Consider the following 23,059-nt stretch of genomic DNA (forward strand, 5'->3'; position numbering starts at 1 on the left):
AAAATCTAAGCTATTGAAGGATAATACCTCTAGAATAAGAGTGGCAATGTAAGACCCATGCCATCCCCTGTGAATAACTTATTGTCATTGGAAATAAAAAAATTCCATAAAGGGCTTGGAAAAGATTAAAGATCTCCACATGGGAAGTCAATTTCATGGAGTTTTTCTCCATCCAAAAATTGACAAACTTCCCAGCAGATTATACCTTACTGCATTTTGTTTATGAAACCAAAGTCACTATCAAAAAGCTTCCAAATGTAGTATTTTTGGTTTTCTTTTCTTTGTTTATACTAGTTTCTTTGCACTTGCTACACTTGAATTTCTGTTACAGAATTTATATAACAGAAAGCAGTCTAGTAGCTGAGCTTTTTGTGACAATGCCACTTGAAAAATGAAGAAAACTATAATTTCCTACACTTTTCAATATGGTGGTGAAACAAATGAGATCAATTAATCATTTTTCATCATGTGCAACTTCAGAGGGATATTTACTGGCATATCTACACTGACAGATCCAAAATATTTTACAAATGTTGCTCTGTCAGTACTACATAGGCCAGTAATATAGAGAGCCTTCGAAGTTTTATTTTCCAAAATCTGAATTTTTGTCTGTTGTTACTAGTATTAAAGCATTTTAGCAAGAGATGGCATATGGCTTTTATACAGATACTAGTTGCTGATGTTCACTTGTATCTACTTTGAGGGTGTTTTCCTGTATTTGATATGTTGAAGAAGGCCCCTTACCTCTTTTTTGTAAAGAAATACCTTGAAAAAGGATCTTGGGACTTCTATTTTGGGCTTCTCAGTGGTTGGAATTAAAAAAAATACTGTTGAATCTAGCTTTACAGATGAATACAAGAGTTTTCAATACCACTATAATTGGTTATTTTCTGATCCCACTGAAGTAATTTATTCAACTACAATTTTCATAACCCTTAAGTGTACATTTTTGAGTAATAAATAACTAATGAGCAGTTACTCCTTTTCTTCTTCAAACTTCAATTTTGAAACCTTTTAGGATAATTTAAATGTATGGTTTTTTTCTGTTTTACTGGGCAAGCAGTAAGCAATTAAGAAACAGAGGGGGAAAAAGCAGAGTTCTTCTGTGATCTGAAATGAAAAGTTTATTCGATAGAGTTTTGATTTCATATAAAAACTTGCTTTCTGTCTAGGAATACTGTGTATTGTTAAAAAACTCTTTTCAGCCAGCTCTCACGGTTAGAAACACAAGTCAGGATGTGGAGCGGTATGCATGGAAGCCCATGGAAAGTTTCCTATAGGCTTTGACTGATGAAGTCCCGAAAGAGTTAAGAATGAAGCTGTGTTTGTTCTGTAACAAATATGGTTATCCTTCATGACTGATAATGGGAGTTACAGCTGTGCTTCCAGGCCTTCAGTGACATATATTTAACTTTCAAGGTGTCTGATGAAAGGAAGTGGAATTGTTCTTCAGTCTAATTCATTCATCTGGTGGTCACGTTAAATAAGAAACAACTGTAATATTTCTCACTCTTAAGAGGTTTTACTTTTTTTTGCTTTCTTTTAAAGATTTTTCCCCCAACCTTTACTCTTTGTTGATCAAACCTGATTCAATTACCTTGTGCCTGCCATTGCTAGCACTGGCACAGGATGAAACTTGAACTATGTTTACCTTAACAACGACAATTCTGTTTCTGATATACTACTTCACGTATATACTAATAGCAAGGGGTTGGGAAGTTAGATGTCGTGGTCTACCTGACATTACCTGATATATGCCATTCATGAAATGAACTGGAATACTGAAGGGCAGTGAATGGTGGTAGGGGTTTCTTAGAAGAGTGGAAAGGATTTCCATTCTGGAAGGTCTGGCTTCTCGGTCTCCATTCTGTTGGGTACGCTCTACACATCGCTGACAATATATTGCATATTTCCCAAACTCAGTCCTGTGACAAAAAAAGAAATAAGGCAATTCTTGGGGACTGATTGAAAGGATAGTAAACTGTGAGTGAATCTCTCCAGGGGTGCCAAATGCGAGGAGCACTCAGATTTCTCTCTGCGAGATTTCCAACACATTTTTCCATGTGGAATTATAAAGAGAATTAGTCCACCGAGACCAACAGAATTGTGCCCAAGATGAACATGGCTCAGACTGTTTTGTGTAACTGCCATATTTTGGTTTTCGTGGTTTTGCAACATACAGTCAAGAGTTCCACTGCAGAGTATTTTTCAAAACAAAGGATAACTTTCCCAAGTGATGCATGGAAGTAACACGTACTACATTTTAGTAGCACTGGAGCACAATTCTACTCAAATTTATTTTAAAATATATGTCAAAAGATCTGAAATATTAAATGAAAGATTGAAAATAAGGTACTTCAGAAAGACTAGTCGACTAGCTGGGTAATAATATTCAGGCACACCTGGAATCTGCATTCTTCTTTAAATGAAGTTTAAGAAGCCAAAGGAATGGGTGCTGGGGCAGAAAGAGTCCAACGCAGAGAGCCAAGAGCTGCAAGCCCTGGACAAAAGGAAGACATTCACTGTTTTAAACATCTTACAAAGTAAAGACGTCCTGCTGTGGCTGCTGGCCAGCAGTGCAGCTTACTGTGCCAAGTCGAGTAACAGACAGCTGTAAATAGGAGTAAAAAAAACAAAACACAGAGAAGAAGCTGAGTAAATAAGCATGTCACCTCATCGGAAGGCCAAAATGCTCTCATTCTACTTGTGTACAGCAAGTTTATTTTGGGGCTGGAAATGGGAAAGCAGATCAGTTTGTATAAAAAGCAGTTAATACACAGGAAAAAATAGTAAGGCTGCAAGGCCAAGCACTAAGAAATGAGGAGAAGCCTGTGCAATTTCAATTCACCTCTCCTGTTATATATATTATGAACCAACACATAAGACATTTTCCTCCTACCAAGTAGATAGTAACTGTTGAAAAACAATTACTCAATATTTTGGTATATTTTAATTGCTCAATATGTATCCATAGGCTTCACTTAATACAGACTGCTCTCATGTACTCTGGATATACACTTAACATTGCAACTACTTTTCTCACAAGTGTATCAATGCATCATACTGAAATTTAGAAAACGGGGTTTCTCTATCTTGATTTATCTGACTTGCCTGGTATTAAAACAGAAATTTGAAAGCACAGGCACAGATATTTCCTTTCATCAAATACCTGTACTTCAATGGAGGATAGCGTCAGCTGTGTTTCAGGAAGACACTGCAGTAGAAGCAAGTGTGGGAGACTTCAGCATAAATTTAGGACTTAAAAAAATTAGTGTGAGGCAACAAACATTTTACTGAACACGTTAACCCTTAAAAATCATGCCAGTGGATTATGATAGCAACAATTTATTTATCTGTATCAGAGGGAAGGCCTTGCCAGTGGTACGAAAGTACCACAGAAGGATTATGGTTAGTTTAAATTCCATCAGCCATATGCAACTTCATTGTGTGCTAATTGACATGAACGTGCTATGTCTGTTATAAAAGCTTTGTGGATGTTTTAGCAATGCACACATACCGGCCATATCCCAGGTACGGGCTGTTTCTAGATAACAGTTATGTCTGCTGGTCATGTTCTACTTTCTATGGCAAGAGAAAGACGTGTCTATTACAAAAGCCTTAATACAGTAATTTCCTTTCTCATTTTCTGATCCATCTCATAGTTCTGTAGGTATTCCTCCATCATATGCCCTATAGTTCCAGTTCTGTTAATTCTACATAAACTATAAGTATTAGCTTTCCTTTCAATTTCAGTTCATTTAATTGTTACATATTTGGATACCAGTGAATAGCTGGCAATGGACAAAAGTGAAGAATTTTAAGTATGTATTTATAATCTAGCACGCAGGGTGCATGTAGAACAGCATGACATACAAGAGGTGACATCTATCTGAAACCTTGAGCGTATCTGAGATTCTACAACATGGCACTACAGCTTTTCTTCACACTCATGCTATAGAGACATCTGCCATGTGGTTTAGCCCACCAGGCTTCTTGATGCAGCACCTCTCTTAGGAAAGATGCAGTAAAAGAGAATTAGGTTCTATACATGATGTCTTACTTAACACCTTACTTGAAGATAGCCCATTGTATGTCCAGCCTTTAAAAACAGCACAGGCACAGATATACCCTGTCATAGATATAAGTACTTTGATGGAGGATAGCATCAGCTCTGTTTCAGGAAGACACAGTAGTAGTAAGATGTTATTTAAAGTTTTTATCTGATTTATAAGTAAGCAAATGCTACAGAAGTGTGGAGCCCCTTTACCACTCTCAACAGTCTGTGCTGTTGAAATAGATACCATTAAAATAAATACTGGGTTACCTGTATCGGTCCTGCCTGGTTTTGTGGATGTCGACGTCTAGTCTGTTTAATAAGCTGACAACAGATCTCATTTTGAAGTTCAGGATGTGTGAGGCAGATCTGCAAAGCACTTTGGGCCAAAGATACATGGTAATCAATGGCAGGAGAGTCAACTGCAGCATTTATAAACAACTGGCAGGTCTAGATATAAAATAATAAACCAGTGAGTTTACATACAGAAAGCTCCAACAAATCTTTTAGACGTTCTGTGTAACAAAAGTGTGCTATAATTGAGGTCACAATTAGTCAGTTTACCAGTAGACTAAGGAAACCCTGCTGGCCCTGCAAAAAGGGGTGAAAAGGGGCGAGAATGGATGAAAAGCTTATACAGAGAGACTTAAGATAAAAACACCTCTTAAAAACCACGATTTTCACTCCCTATCTAATGGAGTGAGCTCTAGCAGGAGTTCCAACAGTTGTGGTGGTAGGCAGGTTTAAGGACATGCTGAACATAGCTTGTCCCTCTACAGGACTTTAAAATGTGAGGTGTACAGCTCTCAACGGCAGCCGGTGTAAAATGCCTGTGCAAGTAGAGAGCACAACATGGCAGAACATACAAAGATAAGAAAACCGTAACTCAGAGCCATTTGTTTTACGTCTTGGCTTTCACTGGTATTTTTACTGTGGGTAAGTATAACCTTTCCTATCCCCAGTACTGTCTTAGGAAAGCCAGGTGTTAAGCATTTGTTGTGCTGTATTAGAAGAAAGCTTACGTATCAATCATTGCATTTACTCTATGTAATAGTTGATGAATTTTCAAGGTATATCAGCAAAATACAAGAAATGGATGGAAGCCCAATCTATTTCTAGTCTATCTGAAAATATGTGGATGCGCAGGACTAATTTTTATCAGCAGTGGAATAACTGAAACATGACTTGATCAGTTTCTAAATCAATTCCCTACCTGACTTAAACTGATTTATACAAAGTTTCAATAAGGTCATACAAGTCATCTCTTATTTATTTATTTTAGGCAAGTGTCTGTGATTTCAATTAAGTCTGAAATATATTTCAGAAAGTGATTTCTAAATAGATATATATTTATTTTTATCAGAGAAGTACATTCCCTTTTAATTTGCACGCTGCAGGATTGCAGAAAATAAGATGGATGTACTTCTTTAAAGTGCTTTAAACATTTCAGAGAAACAAGCTGGAAAGTATGCCTACAAGTGGCTGTGACTGAACGTATGGTGCTTGTCTTGAATTCCTTTCTAGATCTGAACCATTACATTAAAAATCTCCAGATAGTTGATGCTTCAGGGAATTTGGTCTTTAGACTTGTATAAGTTCTGTGGCAAAAGTTCATTTATGCAAGCTCCATGCCTTCCAACTTGTAATTTATTTCACAACATACAGAAAAAGGAACAGCAAGATTTTATTTTGTCTCTGAAATAGACTTTATAGCCTGGCTGTTAGTTAACATTCAGGAGTAGTTTTACCTGGGTGAGGGCAGGAGAGAGGAGGAAGAAGGTTAATGGCATTGTAGCATATGCCCTCTCGTAGATATCAACCACCTATCTGGCCTTTCACTGGGAAAGATACAAGGTCTTACTGGCATACAAAAATTCTCAAGAAACTAGCTGCAGCAGCAGTTATGAACCATTACGTGTCTCTTAATCATCAAGCCTTTTCCCTACTACTGGGAGATAGCCATATGTGTATTTTTAAAGGTGCATGAAAATCTTTAAAAGTGAATTAAAAAAAGTGTTGTGAAATACTTTCAATAATTTTACTCTGTAATATTTTCTGTATTTATATTACTAGAGTACCTAATCAGTCTTTTAAGAATAGCTACTTTATATGAAGAAAAGATTTTATTAAAAAGAGCAGTAGAATCTCTGCCTTCTATCTCAATTTGAAATAATTCATGACTTGCTTAAACTTAAACTTCACTTTGTTTTTCTTCTGATTTTTAAAATGTCTTCTAACTGATTTAAATATATCTACAACAAAACTTTCGCCTACTATTTGTTCTTCCTGAAATCGAATTAAAAAAATAGAATTTCAGATACAGTTCTCTGAATAAAGAGATCCATCCATGCTGTTAGGTTCTCTGGGGCTTAGGAACTTCATGATTCAATTATTATCATCCACGACGGCCATGGATTTTTCTACTAACTTGCACTTTATCAATAACCTCAGTAGAAAGGCCAAAAGTTGAAGCCTAAACTGCTCCCTCACAGCTAAAAGTGATCTCTTTACATTGGAGGTGATACTCTTTGGTGAGATAATATGGGACATTCTGCTACTGTCCATTAGTTACCTCCACTAAAGATAAGAGTAAACTTCTCTCTTCTTTTTCCTTATCTGTTGAACACCTCTAGTAAGCCAACCAATAGCCATTCTTTAGCTAAGACTTAAAATAGTTTAAGTCAGTTAATAAAAAAGGCATCTGCTATGGTTTTACCTTAAATAATTTAATTGCTTCAGTTTGCAAGGCTTCTGATGGCAATGTTGTAAGAGGGGAAGCTATTCCTTCTTTGCTGTGGCAAAGGGTAGGATGTCTCCAAATCTGAGAAGCTAAACAGATAAAATATGTAGGTTTTGCAATTAATTCTGTTCATAAGTACATTCAGTAAATAAGTATTAGAAGATAAGTATGTTGAAACAAAACCTAACTTACTGGTATCGCCTTCCATATTTAATAATTTGCAAATAAGTTGTTCAAACTCAGATCCAACATTTACACTGGTACTTCCAGCTGCAACTGTCAGATGATAAAGCCACGTGTCCTAAAGCAGAAAAACACACAGCAGCTCACTCATTCCGTGTTGGAAAGAGCTGCTCCATCAAGATTTTCCTCTCAACCTGAAATACTGCCATACGCTCCATATGTTGCCATATGCTGAAGCCCAAAGGAGTTTGCCTTTGTTTGAATACACCTGTATTCATGGTCTCTATGTTACAAGTATTAAGCAAGGAAGATTGGACGGGGCTCTCTTCAGAAGTCTTTTACCCACAGAAATCATGGCTAATTATCAGGGCGTTCTTCCTTTCCTCTTCAGAAAGCTAACTAAGTGTCTTTTTATCACTGCCAGATCCTGCTAACCTGGGGATAAGACCAGAAAGCAAAACGAAGTCTACAAGATTACTTGAGAACAATGAAGCAATAATAATAAAAATGGTTTTAACCATACCTCTCATTTCTCCTTCACTTCGGTAGGGCAGCCTTCCCTACTGTTAGTCTTATCAGTGAAAATGGGCAAGAGTATCCCAAAACCTCTCAGGAAGGTCTGCTACAGGTCTGCTTACAAGTTAATATAATGTGAGCAAAATTCTCCAATTACAGCATATTTGATATTCTGCACCATCTCCTTATGTAGGCAAGCCTGCATATTTTCATCTATTTTAAAAAGGATTACCTATGATAGCATTGGTTTGCAGACAAACTCTGATCGATGTTAATGAAGCAGGACCTTCTCCTTGCTTATTATATCAAACTACAAGCCATATGACTTGTAGGTCCCCCTCCTCCTCCTCTTTAAGAAATATTCATATCACAGCACCATACTCATAGACGTGTTACTGAAACTCAATAAAAAAGTCCTTTTATTACCTTCTCATGCTTGGATCCTATAAGAAGATAAGTGGGTCCTTGATCTTTGGGGTGGATAACAACAGTGTAATGTGTTGATAATAAACTGCGACTGCTAGCCTCATAATCTTCATCAGAATCGCATGATCTATCAACTTCTTCAACCTTCGCCTCAAAAAGCTTGATTTGACCAAGAGGAAACTAAAAGTAAATATCAGAAGTGGTGAGAGAGCAAATACTTGCGTCAGTGCACCCTAATTTTATATTTCTTATTCTACAAATAGAAAGAAAAACATGAACCACCGTCAAATACCCATTTGTATTTATTCATTTTCAGTCCTGCCAAGGAATGTCAGATAAGCCAGCTGTTACAGACGGCAGCAGGAGAATTGTACGTGCCAAAGTCTGAAAGTGAGATTTTTAAAAATTCTTTTCCAGGTCTGCTTCTGTACCCAGTTAATGCAATAAATGTCTGTTAGGGCGAGAGAAGTAATTCTTCAGAGTCTCCACACCTGGTTCCATGTAAAACCTCCCTTGGTGAAGCCTAGAATAATCTTGTCATTTCCAAGACAGCAGTGTAGTGTTGACTTATCTATTTTGTTCATGCTATAAATTCACAAGGTAAATTTTTTGTGCGGTAGACCTTCTCAGTTGGTTTCATTCTTCAGTCTGATAGATCACAGTACTTGAGTCTTAAGTTTTATATGTAGTTATTATCATTTATCAGGAAGTATTTTATATGAAAAGCCATTCAAAAGGAAATTTTCACAGAAGTAATTATTTCATAGTCATTATCAACAGGAAGGCACAACGAACACAAATACAGCATGCTATTGTTTCTGTATTGTTTGTGATGTCTAGCAATGCTTAGTGATTCAGCAGAAAGAGAGGGACATTTCCCTTTAGTAGAAGGATGGTTGGGCACTACAGTAACTAGCATTTTATTTGTGCCACATTCAAGTGTAAGCCTGAAGTTGTCTTGAAATATCAACGACAGTGAAAAGTATATGAGGCTGACTCTTAGCTTCTCAATAATACTGTTTAAAAATTGAAAATACGATACTGGAGAGTAGCTGGCAAGTTTGACTCAATCTAGGGTGGGTTTCTTGAATAGTGATTTGATAAAGCGAACACTTAATAATATAATCATTTTGAAGAAAACATCACACAGTGGTGGCTCTTTATTCCAGTGCTCTCACTAGAAAGGTTTAAAGATGCACGTGGTGATTTGTATTTTCTGTGGTGCTTCTGAAGTACTCAACTTTTTGAACAAGATAAGATTCTGAGAATCAAGAGATGTCATTTCATATACAAATAGTCAAGACTGATTTATTCACTAAGTTTAACTAAAACACAGTTGGCTGATTTTTTAATTTGAATTCCATTTTGAAAGGAGGTCACTTAAATGGACTCCATTACTGTATTAACCACTGCAGATGGTGTAATTTGTTTCCGCACAGTCACATTCAGCTACAGCAAACATGTTTTTAATTAGCAAATTGTTGAACATTAGAAATGAACTAGCTTTGGAAAACTTTTCATACCTATTCTGCTTACAAAAGCTAAATTCTTATTCTATTACAAGCTAGCAAATTAGTTTAAATTTGCTTTAAAAGGGCAGCAAAACTTGTTCCAAATGTGAGGGAAATATTCACAAGAATCCAGCAAACTTCTTAGATGCTTCTAAAGGTGTGCTAAAACCCAAAAATCTTCAGTGGTAAAAATGTGTAAATTCAGATACTTTAAACATAGAGATTTCTTCATAGGAGAAAATGCAAGTTAATTTTAATGTCTCTGTAAGATGAGCTAGAGATTAATACTCTAGTCATTTGATTCCCCAGCCCTGTATTACACCTTTAAAGAGTAATTAAAATAAAATGTTTTGATGGATAGTTATTACTATCTTACTCATAGAGTTCTAGAAATAAGGTTTAGTTGAATATTTAAAAAATGGCTAAAAAAGGAAAGGATAACAAAGGGAATAACTAGCTTTATACAGAAACTACAAATTACTGGATCCAGTACGATTATTTGGCTAGATCAGAAGTAATAAATGAGATTTTCTGATTTTTTTTTAACTGTTATGGGTTATAATGGCTCAGTGGACTGTTACCATTTTGTTAAGTGTCAGCAGTCTTACTAGAGTTAAGTAATAAGGGTATGAATCAAATATTCATAACCTCAGTGGTATTAACAAGAATTCTTGTAGATGTTTCCAAAATCTTGTTCCTGACCTACCTCCATGAAAAAGATGTTTCTTCATGACAAAATGCAATGCCTTGGGAGCCAAAGGACAGGTAAAAAGTATGACTGGGAGGTGTCCTTTGTCCTGTCTCTGTATGTAAATATGACTGGAAATATTAGAACTGACAATATTCAGAAGTGTGGGTAAAGAACTAAAGGTCAGGCCCAATGTGGAAGAGTCAGGTCTTGCTCTTTCTTAGCTCCTTGTGTCCTACAGGGTATGGGATGTTGGGAGGTTAACTTAAAGCTAATTGGATCCCCTTTCTTCCTTTTCTTTCTCAAACAGTATTTTCCCTAGGTTTCAGAAGTAATTTTCTCTTCCCTTTCTCTTGCCATCCTCCATGTCCATTTCTGTGCACCTCATCAGTTGTAGACAGTCAGCTCCTTTTCCATAATTCTGATGGGGAGCGGGAAAAGATCCCCTCCACAGACACACATCTGCAAAGCAGCAAACTGCATCCTGCTGGCCTTTTTTTTTTTTTCCTTCCCCTTTCTTGCAGCACTGTGGAGGCACACTGACATACCGCAGAACAGGATTTGGAAGTCGATTGAGGGATAAAAAGAACATTTAATTTCTTGAAACTTGCAGTCGCTGCCCACTGCAAACATACATTAGAAAGGGTCAGCTTCCAGAAGTAAATGACAGCCAGCTCTTTTCTGATGAGTCTCATGCCTGTCAGAACGGGAGACCTGAACTGTCAGCAAATCAGCGTCCCCCTTCGGCTAGGCACAAGAAGATGCAGAATATGTATCATGTCCCCCACAGGAGAAGGAGATCAAGGGGTGTGCCCTGGATTACTGTCTATTAGATAGGAACCTTCCAAGTTGACAATCCGTGAAGTCTAAATGTTTGGTAATCAAGATAAAATGGGCTTATACTACCCAGGCCAATTGTACCTTAATAAAGCTGTAACTTGCTGTTTAAAGTCTACTTCAGTATGTTATCTTCCATTCTCTGAGGAAACAAGTAAGGGACCTACCTTGTCTTCTTGATTACGGAAATAATACAGAATTTTTCCAACTAGGGTACACCAGACTCTTTTGGAATATCCATGTTTCACCTGAAATTACAGTACATTAGGAACAAGTACAGCCAGAGAAATACAGACTACATTTCACCATCTCTGAACTTTGGTGATGTTGGGAATAAATACCTTGGCTCCAATTCCTTTCCACATTACTAGACAAAGAATTAAAACTGCATAACTCTATTAAGGGCATAAGAGTTAAAGCATTAGATGCTGGTCCAAAGCCCAGTAAAGCCAATGTGAGTTTTTCATTTGTCTTTGAATCTGACCTAAGGTAATGGAAGCTGAGGAAATGAAAGAGAAAAATCCTTTTATACCGTATTTTTAGTTTCTTGAAATAATCTGTCCCAGTGAATAATACTGAAAAAGAGAGCACTCCACTGCAATAAGTTAGGTCAGTTAGCTACTGAGACTTCTGCATATGTCAAAGTACCATGCTGAACTAGAATATCACTGAAGTGCAAATGGAGAACTCAACACAGGAACTAATGAATTAAAAAGACAAAAAGAAAAACCAAATCAAACCAAACCACCAGAATAAAAATATTGCCCAAAGTAGGTGAGTTGGTAGTCCTTCTGGATTCTTCACATTGTAAAGTACTGGGAAGTGAACACATGTCTGTTTTGCTTGTATTTATTTTATTGCAGAGCCATTTTCATCTAGATACTATTCTTAAGAAATACGGAATAAAGCAGCAGTTTGGGGGAAGAAAAGTGTTCCTACCTTTGTAAGTAATCCTTTCATGGTTGGCTTGATTTCAGGCTGTATGAAAAGTGGACTGGCAGCCTGTATTTTAAGAACATTCTGTAGTACTTTGATCCATTCTTCCAAGATGTTGGGAGAATCTGCAGTCAAGTAGTATGTTCGTTTTTCTGTGGTCAGCTACGTAGTAACAGAAGAGCCTTGAGCTTTAAGAACATTATACATTCGACCCCACAGTGTGGGGGTTGTAACATATAGTACCCAGTGTAGTTTCACAACTTTAGGGGCTTTTATTTTTCCCAAATCACTTTTCATTAATGAAACATTCAGTGGCCAGGCAGAGCAGACAGACCCATGCCTTGTACGGCTTCATCTGAAAAGTTCCAGACAGCAGAGTTGAGAAAACTCGATTTATCTCCTTTCAAACAAACTTCTCTCAACCCTAATGGGTGGCCCTAAGACTACTCTATTTATATCTCATATGTGACAATCTGACCTTTGTAGCAATGCAAACAAGACTACGTGTACTCCTTTCTATAGTTTCTGTAGCTGAAATGATCCTTTGGTTTCAAACGAAAGGGCACTGATTAATTCCAAGTCCACACTTGGACTTCCAGTCCAATAGGGACTGGAACCAGGGGTCGGTTTTGGGGATGGAGGAAATAAATACCCGCTGAAACACAGACGAGAAAAGCAGGCACCTGAATTGTTTGTTTTCCATCGCCCCTTTCAATGTGGCTAGATGCATTTAGCTCAATCTGACCTTGAGGTTTTCGAATGACATCACTCTGTATGGAAAGAATGGAAAAAGAGTATTCTAAATCTACCAACAAATAGCAATAAATAATTACAGAACTCATTTAAACATTAATCGTGATAAATACTTCCTAGTTAGACATTGACTACCTTGTACACCTCTTGAGGAACTGAGTCATGAATAACAGCTCAAACACCAGGAATGCGTTTCTTTTCCTTCTAGCAGCCCTAGATTCTCAGTAAAAACAATCGAATATTAAACAGCAAATAAGGTACATGTACTTACTGGAGATTTGTAGTACAGTAATTCGCCTCCTTTAAGCACAAACCACCGTCGTTTCCAGGTCTTTACTTTACCACCCATTTTTAACAGATATCCAGATTTTTCCAAAGGTTCCTGATTATTTAGAAGTTAGATAAAAAGTAGTTAGGTACACATATATACCTATACCCCTCAGAGATATGTATAAATACACACACAGAGAGATATTTTAATGACTTAAAAGCATGCTAAATAATAATTACAGTATGAGACTTTTAGTCCAATAAAAAAGTTTTTACAAGCATCAATTAAGACAAATGCCATGCATGTGGGATAACTAATTAATATCCCTACTTACAGTTATAGTACATGAAGGAGAGTAAGTGATTTGCCCAGAACTATACAAAAGAATGAAGACTATGATTCCTGATTTTACTTTCTGATTATTTAAACAAGGAACAAAATGAATACAATGTAAATGTATATTTTTCCCAACTTCAGGGCCTAACCTGCAGACCAGATATAGAGCAGCGTAATTCAGAGCTCCACACAGACATACTTTTAGTGTGTACACTAAACAGTTCACAGTTTTGCTCGGTGAAGAAAGCTTAAAATAAATTATCTTCATCATCAGGCAGTCAATCCACTTGTATATTAAGACACTAACTACTAACACAGGCCATTAAAAAACTCCTGGAGACAGACCAATACCCCATAATGGTTTGGTTTCTTTGACCTGCCCTTGCATGTTGCTCTACTTATCACTTCTCTGATGCGTAAAGTTTTCCCTGTATGAAGAAACTATAGAAACGTATTACTGCACATAGATTCTACTGATGCCTCCGACTCCTTCAGTGGAATGCTGAATTTCCTTGAATATTCAAATAATAATTTTAAGCTGATTTTAGTATTTCATATGCAATCTGATACCAGATCTGGTTCCAAGAAAGGAAAATCTTAAGTGCTTTGAATTGTCTTCTGGAGTTGCCTACCTATTTCCGTTCATTATATAGAAAGCTCAGAATTATCCTCCACTTTCCTTCAATCATTTTAGTCTTACAGGGCTAACTTATTGTTGGTATATTTTGCTATTTCTACTCGTAAGGCAGTCTGTGAGCCAGCAAGACTGAATATAGAGATTTGGTAGCAGTCTTTGAACAGAAATACACACACAGCACCACAGGTACACTTCTTCTTCACAGAACTTCAGTGCTCACATTTTTTCCATTATCACTAGATGAGGAAGAGGTCTTAGGAAGTTTCTGCTCTGGCTCTGAATAGTCTGTATCTACTGAATATGCATCTGGAGGAATAGCATAGTCACTTTCTGAGGTCACGGAAGACAGAGACACCCCTGCGTTAAAAGAAGAAAGATGTTTCTTTGTATTTTATTACATTAGAAACAAATGAGATCAGAATATCCATACAGAAAGAATATCTGAGCAGGATCTGCAGGCAAACGCAAGTATCAATATAAATCCACCAGGAACCACGCATTTTTTTAAATATCACCTATCGAACTATGAACACAGTGCTAATACCTGAATCCCATTTTCTTCATAATTAAGCAGAGTTTAAGTCACTTGTGGATTAAACAACAAATAACCGTCTTCTATATATTGTCACCTTTTTTTATATTACTATATAGTAATATAATATATAATACCAGCATTTTTAAGGAGGGAGTTAGTGCCATGCATCATACTCATTCTCTAGAAAACGAATACAGGGTCTTTAATTAAACTAAGCAACTTTCCCCTTCCCCTTTCTACCATTCACTCTGGTATCTGGATTTCTCATGCAACTGCTTGTGTACTAAGAAGCTATGCTCAAGGTCTGCTCTATGTTGAAGCTGTAGGTGACTGTCTTTATTTTGCAATTTGTATGAATTTTTATACTGAGGTTTTCTAAAAATCTGAATTCCAGATTTCAGGATTTTTTTAGTGTTTATTAGCTTTAAGCCTGAAAAAAATGCAAATTCTAGTGAAACAGCAATAAAAATTCAAACTCCTTCCTTATTCATCATAGAAATAATTATTTTCAAACATGTGAACATGTCCTTTTGTAAGGACTGGTGTTCTACTCTGAAAGGTTACTCTCCAAGACTGAAATGAAGATGCCTTGTTTCCTTTGTTTCATTAATTTCCAAACTAATTTGCCATTTTATTTAAAAAGGCAAGCTTTTCTCATTTATTGCTTTGGTAAGCCACCTGGGCTTTCAGAGGGGGTTCTTCTCTTCTCATGTAGGATCTTTAATAACAAATATGCAGCAAGCTAATTATGCGCTTAGTGAAATTTGTTACTGCCTAGATTTTTAAACAATGTGATCTCAACAAAGATACGTACATATGTGTTTTGTGGTTAAGAAAGGTTTCCATGCATGAAACAATGCAAGGACTATGAGAAGAAAGCACAAGCAAAAGGAATGGTTCCATTTTACAGACACAGATATAAACTGTAGGTGAAACCAGCTATTAAATGAGCTCATTTAGCTTTCCTGTTGTGCAAGCATGTAACATGAGATGCATCTGCAGCCACAGCACTGTTTTTTGCTCAGCAAGATGGAGCTGCTGGGAAGCAGGAACAATGGGTCCTTTTCACACCAATGTAGCAAAACTGTAACTACATCACTGGAAAAAGGACAGGACGCCAGGTCTGGCTGGCACTGGAAAACTCCTAGTGGACCAGTGGCTCTATCTACCTGCTAAAGCGTGACTGAGTGGAGCTCCTGCTAACGGGGATTTTCACATGTATAACGGAGATTACAGAGTAATGTTATTTTGCATTTCTAAAGCAATGTATAATGAAGGATCCTGACACTTGGACTCACTGGGATCTTAGATCTTAGTCTCCCTTGGTTTACCCAGTGAAGAAATACTCGCAGGGATATAACACTGATACTGTCACCCCATGAGGAAGCATTATATCTTTCAATGTTATGAAGCATATTATTTTCATTCTGCAGATGGAAAACACACAATTACCTACTGCTGTGAGACTTGCCTTCCACAAAAGACAGAACATTACTGGACTCAAGTGTTTTAACTAAGTCTTTGCACAGGACCTTGAGACAATCACTGTAAAAATGAAAGAAGTCCTTTATTGCATGAGATGACAGAACCAAATACTCTGTTGAGGGAACTTTTCCACCCGCTTTCTGATCACGTGAAACTGTTACTTTGTTTTATAAACTTGAATACATGTGGGTTTTTTTTCTGATGGCAATTACTTTTTTCTAGGTCACAGACGTCCTTGGCATGACACAGTATAGACAGAATAGAGCTTCTTGCTTTAAATTTACAAGTCACTTTTCCCTCATGACAACAGCCAGCTACTAGATTAATGCCTTAAAAAGACATCTATAATAACAGCAATAAAAAGAAAGCCATGTATCACAGTCCTTTCTCCTGCTTGAATAATAGATTTAGGCTTTGATAACTGAGATAAAAGCCTAGATTTAAGATGTCCATGCTGTTTAAGGAAGAAATCAGTTTAGAAGAAGATCCTGTAAACTGCCTAGTTTTCTAAACTTCCCAGAAGTTACTCCTTCTCACGGTTCTTGCCTACCTCGTTTCATAGCCCGAGGACTACCCGGACCACTTCTGCTTCGAGAATCAGACTCAGAAGTCCTTGAGCTGGACCGAGAGCTGTCTTCTTCCTCAGATCCTGACGACTCATCTATAAATGGGCTGCTGCTTATTTGAGTTGCTTTCTGCAGAAATTAACACAACATTCTTTGATACCTTGCATAAAGGGTATCAGTCATTTTCTTCATACCATAGCAGAGCTCTGCTGGCTTCTTAACATTCAAAGCTGTTCTTACTTGGGTTGTGAGTTTTGGCACACAAGTATCAATGTAAAACTGAATTCCCTCTGCCCTCTGTATCCTCACCCCCCCCACACTTTAAAACAGAAACCTGGGGTAGCTCAAGGCATGGGTCTTTCCAAATCACAAAAGGCTGCCAGAAAACAAAAAATGTGATTAGTTACTGCTGGCTATCTGACCATAAACAGCTTTGGCACTGACACAAAAACATTTCTACACACATACACTTTTAATTATGGCATTGAACACCATGTGGCTCTGTTTAATAATTAACAAGCCTTTGGAAAAAATCAGCAAGAAACCTAAGAAGAACTGACCTGGGCTAGTAACATTTTATAAGCAGCAATAATTTTTTTTCCAGCTATTTGACATTTCCATTACTTCTGGGGTTCTGTGATCTCTAAACATCATCCTATGACACATTTGGCATGGTAGCATCAAATGTGAAATAGCAAGTTCCTGGATGTGAAGCCTAATGGTATTTAAAAATTTCCTTTAAACAGTAATAGTTACCCCTTTCAAAGTGGTGTAGACAGGAGTGGTCATGTTCTTATATATCAGAGATGTATATAATCCGGATATGGAGTATGAAGTTACAGAAACAGCACCTAAAAAAGCAACATATTGTATAAATGACCTTCCTAATTTACCCCTCAATTAACCGAATTCTAATGTAATTTTTTGCATTGTGTAACTGCTATAAAACGCAAACTAACTCCTGAACTGTTTTGGATGTGAGATTTATAGCTTTTTGAAATTTACAGTGGTTTTCAAGAGTATAAATAAATTGTAGTCATGACCACTAACACTTTTTAAACTGAAAGTATAATCTCCTACCTTGGTACCTGGTATAGAATCTTCAAAGTGAATTGCAAAGAAAACTGGAGTGAACAAAGTACAAATTCAGCACAAAGTCAAGAGGCAAGATCAATGATCGTCTAGGTTTTAAATAGCAGATAACTAAATCTCCCTAAAAGTATCTTAGAGGAACATGGGGCATTTGGTCCTTGCTTACAAATCACCATAAGAAGAGAATATTTGTTCATGAGACAATGAACAGCTAATCCACTTACTTTTGTTAAGAGATTCCATGGTTAAAGCTTCAGACATCCTTAAACCAGATTTGGCTACAGCATAAATTCTGCTTTCCTATATAAGCAGAATGGATTTAATGGTAGATAATTAAAACACAACAATTACTTTTCTTCTGTTTAGCCTCCCCATAGCCTCCCAGTCTTTGTGTTAGTACAACCATGTGATGAAATGGTTGATAAAACAGTATCATCAGTAGCAGCTGAAAAATGCATCCTTCTTTTATATGCCATACCCACCATACCCATAGTCCGTTTCAACCTTTTTTCACACAATGCTTGCCCGTATAGATAACTTCTTTTTAAAAATACTATTATCAGGGGCCAAAGAAGCTAGAGCAAGAATATTTTTAATGGAAGATTGCATGTTAAGAACAAAGAAATGCCATTATGGAGGCAACTTTTCAACAGTTTTGTGTGCCACAATAAGCAAATCTATAATGAAAAAATATGCACTAAAATATATACATAGAAAAGCTGTTACATTAACGCATTATTCATCTCTGAATCATTAATAAACCTCTGACTGTGGAACTACAGAATCAGTGAGTCTAGACACAGTTAATTTTGGATTTTGTGTAAGAAATATTAATATCTACTTTAATTCCCTGATTGATGGCTTTAAAATTTTACTTCAAAATGTGATCAATAACTTCCATAGTCTACTTCTCTTCTGTTGACTTAATTGTCTAGATTGTGAATGGTACAGTGGTTACAGCAAAGGCACTGACACCAACACTCTTAGGCTTTGTTAGTGTTAAGATAAATAAATAAATACAGTCGCAAGCATTAACTCATTGGATATGCTCAAAAGGACATATGTAACTTAGATGTGATATGAAAAAAATTGGTCTTATCTACAAAAATAGTGACCATGTTTTTCAATGGCAGAAATGCTGTGCTTCAAATCAAACTTGCTTCTGAGTTTGTCCTCCTAGCTGCAATTAAGGTAATGTTCTGTCTTGTCACCAAAAATAGAATGAGAAAGGTAGAAGCAACAAAAATCACAGAAAAGAAGCATGAAAATGAGTTAATTTCACAAGAGGAAAAATACCTATCATTACACTTACCCAGGAAGGAAATCGATGTAATGGAGGGGTTGGAGGTTTGTTGCTAGCACCCTTTTTTGTCGTATCACAAAGTTCCTGGGCTTCAGCATTTTGTGCTTCAGTGCAGTCATAGGTAAACACTCCTTCATCACAGCTAATCTCCATTTTCTCTAAAATATCAGTATCTTCTCCATCCACCAGATCAATGTCTGTTTCCTGAGGTCTCCACGGACGTATCATGCTTATGGCATTTCTATTTCTACCAAACATTCTGTCAGAACTCAGCTGGGGCTGGCTTAGATGTTTCTTTGCTAATGCTGAATTTATACTAAACACATTAGGAGTCCGTAACTTTGGAGGTGGCAAATTTGAGGGAGAATCTGACGGCGTTGTGCATTGAGAACCTGCAGAAGTTGCTAGAATTGGGTGTTTGGGTGTCAGAGCAGGGGTTAAAATTGGACTTGGGGTATTTGCCTCACTGGATGAGGATGAATAATCTAGCCTCTGAGATTGAAATTTCTTATTCAGTTCATCTGAAGAACTATCTTGGTCTTTCTTTTTACTTGTGAAATCAGAGTTGCACTTTCCACCTGGATTGCTCTGGCCTTTTCTTTGGGACCCTTGCTGCCAGGAGTATAACTTCTTGTGCTGAGTCCTCTGAACACCAAAACTCTCTTCTTCAAATAGAGAACTACTGTCATCAGATGCTGTCAAATACATTTCACTCCCCATTCTACTGTACCTTGCGTTCTCTTCAGATGTGTGGCTTGAGAGAGTTGATGCACACCTGGATTTCAGTCCTTTATTCTCTCCTCCATCCTCGTCTGAGCTCCAGTCACTCCCGGTAGTGCAGGAGTTCTTTGACATGTCGCTGTCTATGTCTTTGGATGAACAGCTTGTTCTCACATTTTTGTTCTGCTCTGATCCAGAGGAACTTTGTTGCAATGACTTCTGACCTGTATTGCTCTCATGTGCAGGACCAGCAAAGGTGGTTTCCAGGATATCCTTCTCTAGAGGAGAAATACAATGAACATGAGAAAATTACTTTAGCAAACTTGACTGCTAAAGGATTTTGTCATCACGTTTGCAAATAGTAAGTAGGTAACCATTTCAAATGTGTAAGCACATTTAAGTTTTTTGAATACTGTAAATAATAAAACTTAAGAAAATTATTATAAATTTTTGAAGTTGCAACGATGTTTGCCAAAAAACTGTAATAGACATTACTCAAAGTTCTAGCCAAACTAAAACCAGCAAAAAATGTAAAAATGAGCATATTTTACAGTAAACCAGATATGTATAAAACAAACAAAAAAACCCCCCAAAACAAAAAAGAAAAAAAGTCTTGAGAGGGCATATAAATTTAGCTGCTTTATAAAATCTAAGGAAAATTAAAGTTTAGTAAAAGCTTGTCAGAAAAGATTTACATTAACAAACCAGGTATTCTGAGCATTTCTACAGTGTTTACATACAGAAATTTCTTCAAGCTGTTATTGTATTCCCAGTGGTGAATGCTTAAGATACACAAGAGAGGCTTATGAAAAATGCTTAAGGAAAGAAACTGTATTAAAAATAGCTTTGCTTATGCTGTTCACTTTTACCTGGTTTTGCAAGACAGAGCTATAGCTTGCAGCATGTCAGTGAGGCCTATGTGCTCCCCCTGAGTTAAAACAGGTGCAAGAACTAGGACTTTTCTACACAGACACTTGGGAAAGTTAATGTTAAATAGCTGTATGAAGTTAAAGTGGATTGGATGAGCCAAAGATTTTAATTTAGTCCACATTAAAGTAACGAAGTCACAAAAGTTGATCTGCTTCCATCTAGGTTCTATTTCTTATCCTTTCCCTTGAAAAAAAATTCTTACGTCAATTTCCTCATCTATAAAAATGGAAATAGTAATACATACCCACCTTTATAATGAACTTGGTGTCATACATATATACAAAATATTAATGGGATCTATTTCAGTTTCTGATTTTCTACAGACCTCAACTTGCAGTTTTGGGTACGATGATTAACTGTGGAGAAAATGCTGAAGTCATGAATAGTACTATGGGACTCAAACGAAGGACCAGAGCAACAGTCTACTTCCTGAGCTGTTCATTGCTTAAGGGAAGCAGCAAGCTGCAATGGACTTGCTAATGGCATAACAGCATGCCAATTCGCTGGCACTGCCAGACTTCAGGGCTTATTGGGGAAATTGTATGAACTGACCAGGGAGCTTTCTCCTTCTTTGGACAGGAAACAATGGTGCCAAGACGCCTGAGACTCTCTTCTGTTTTTTCTGACCTTGATCACACTAATGAAAGATTACTGAGTTGATCTTCTTGAGTTAGGGCATAAAACTAACACTGGGACACCAGTGATAGATAAAATATGCAAAAACTGGACTTAGGTGAGACTCTACACAGGCATAAAAAAGTAACAGACCTCCCTGGGGGACTGGCAGCCTTAAACTCCTTACGCTACTGTGGAGCAAACCTGGGCCACAACAAATTCTTTCCTTTGCAGCCAAAGCACCCGTCAGCTACTGCATGCTGCCAAACAATGTATTAGTGGTATTATGGAGACTCTAGTGCTCAACAGGATTTCTTCCTACTAATAGAGACTAGTATAAAGAGGGAGAGAGTACTGCTATGTACTTTGAAAACAGCTGGTTTGGATACACTGACATAGTTGTCCATTTTAGTTTTCCACCTGTGTCAGAATAAAATGGCAGTATTGGTGACTAAGTACCTAGCATGTTTTTGCCTTCAGTGTAGCCTGACTCTTTAGATGAAGACTTGCTTATTTCTTCAAACTTAGGAGATGGTTGAGGACTTCTTGCTCTGTTTGAAAAGCATCCAAAAGTCAAACTGCTTAGTCGCTGACACTCTCCGGGTTTTTGTGTGGAAGTAACAGATTTCTTGCCCGTAGCTTCTGAAGAACAGTAATTCAGAAATCTTGTGTTAATGGGATACAGCAAGCTACACTACTGGTCTCTTTACTCTGCAATGTAAAGTTGTTTTTTTTTTAAGGTAACTAAAATTTAGCAAAAAGATAATAAAAAAGTTATTTAAAAGAATAAAAAGCTACTTGATACCTCCCCATATCAAAAGAAACCCAGAGCTACATTTCTAGTTCTTAAAGATCAATTTTTTAGTATAGAAAGAAGAAAAAAATCTTTTAACAATTTCACAACAATGAGATATAAAACATGCACTTAATACAGAATGAAAACCTAGTGGAAATACCTGATTTTATTCTGCTGTGACTGAAATTAAACCTATGGATTGGTCTAGGATATATAATATGGGAAAAACTGTAGAACGATACTATTAAAATATGTGGCGGCTTTCCCTTCAGATAAAAATATTAAGAGCATCTGTAATAGGCACTACAGCAAATATAAAGGAGTAAGTTACCAGGCTTAGAAGGTATATATGGAGGACTTCAAGAGAAAGTGAAAGCATAAAATTATTAACTGCCTCGAGAATATTAAATCTGTCCTTAGGTACAGCTATTCTGCCAGAAACTGATATGAAACAATGCTGTCCATCCCTGTTTATAAAAAGTTCTGTGGCAGATCCGGGAACAAAAGGCCCTTATCCATACCTGTAACCTGTTTAAAACAGTACCACATGATCATAATTTACAGCCTGTTACCAGCACGGACACTGCAAATGGTAATAAATTCCTTAATATTTTTGAGCATATCAGTAAATGTGTGTTGAAAACCAGCTGACAAATTTAGTGTCTCAAAAAGCCTCTGAATAGATCTCTCAGAAGAGCATGACTAAAGCTGTTAAGTGCTGAAGTATATAGAATTGCTACTGATCAAAAAATAGCACAGAAACAAAACAATCCAGTTTCCTCATTAACAGAGGTACGTCTTAGTTTAAAAGCTTCATATTCTGTACGTATGTATTTTGTAAATATTTATATTTTCATATATTATGCATATTATGTGTGTACACACACGTATATATACACACATATACACACATTTCTAAATGTCTGTGTATGTACATATATACATGAGATACATTATCAAGAAATCATAGAATCATAGAATGGTTTGGGTTGGAAGGGACCTTAAAGATCATCTAGTTCCAACCCCCCTGCCATGGGCAGGGACTCCTTCCACTAGACCAGGTTGCTCAAAGCCCCATCCAACCTGGCCTTGAACACTTCCAGGGATGGGGCATCCACAACTTCTCTGG

At 36.9% G+C, this 23,059-nt stretch overlaps 1 protein-coding gene across 1 annotated transcript in view; it reads right to left on the reverse strand.

Annotated features, from left to right (window-relative positions):
- PLEKHH2 (pleckstrin homology, MyTH4 and FERM domain containing H2) overlaps positions 1 to 23,059 on the reverse strand; it is a 52,061-nt gene that overhangs the window by 9,314 nt on the left and 19,688 nt on the right. The window contains exons 6-21 of the mRNA XM_009278406.2: positions 21,594 to 21,776; positions 18,879 to 19,867; positions 17,791 to 17,866; positions 17,231 to 17,325; positions 16,459 to 16,603; positions 14,109 to 14,245; positions 12,916 to 13,026; positions 12,575 to 12,661; positions 11,895 to 12,053; positions 11,123 to 11,203; positions 7,920 to 8,099; positions 6,987 to 7,095; positions 6,771 to 6,883; positions 4,325 to 4,504; positions 2,403 to 2,500; positions 1,748 to 1,925 (exon numbers count right to left, since the gene is read on the reverse strand). Coding sequence (XP_009276681.1) covers positions 1,748 to 1,925; positions 2,403 to 2,500; positions 4,325 to 4,504; positions 6,771 to 6,883; positions 6,987 to 7,095; positions 7,920 to 8,099; positions 11,123 to 11,203; positions 11,895 to 12,053; positions 12,575 to 12,661; positions 12,916 to 13,026; positions 14,109 to 14,245; positions 16,459 to 16,603; positions 17,231 to 17,325; positions 17,791 to 17,866; positions 18,879 to 19,867; positions 21,594 to 21,776 — 2,921 coding nt within the window. The remainder of the gene's footprint in view (positions 1 to 1,747; positions 1,926 to 2,402; positions 2,501 to 4,324; positions 4,505 to 6,770; positions 6,884 to 6,986; positions 7,096 to 7,919; positions 8,100 to 11,122; positions 11,204 to 11,894; positions 12,054 to 12,574; positions 12,662 to 12,915; positions 13,027 to 14,108; positions 14,246 to 16,458; positions 16,604 to 17,230; positions 17,326 to 17,790; positions 17,867 to 18,878; positions 19,868 to 21,593; positions 21,777 to 23,059) is intronic.

Source organism: Aptenodytes forsteri, unplaced genomic scaffold (genome assembly GCF_000699145.1).
Source record: "Aptenodytes forsteri isolate BGI_AS27 unplaced genomic scaffold, ASM69914v1 Scaffold130, whole genome shotgun sequence".
In the NCBI taxonomy this organism is placed as follows: domain Eukaryota; kingdom Metazoa; phylum Chordata; class Aves; order Sphenisciformes; family Spheniscidae; genus Aptenodytes; species Aptenodytes forsteri.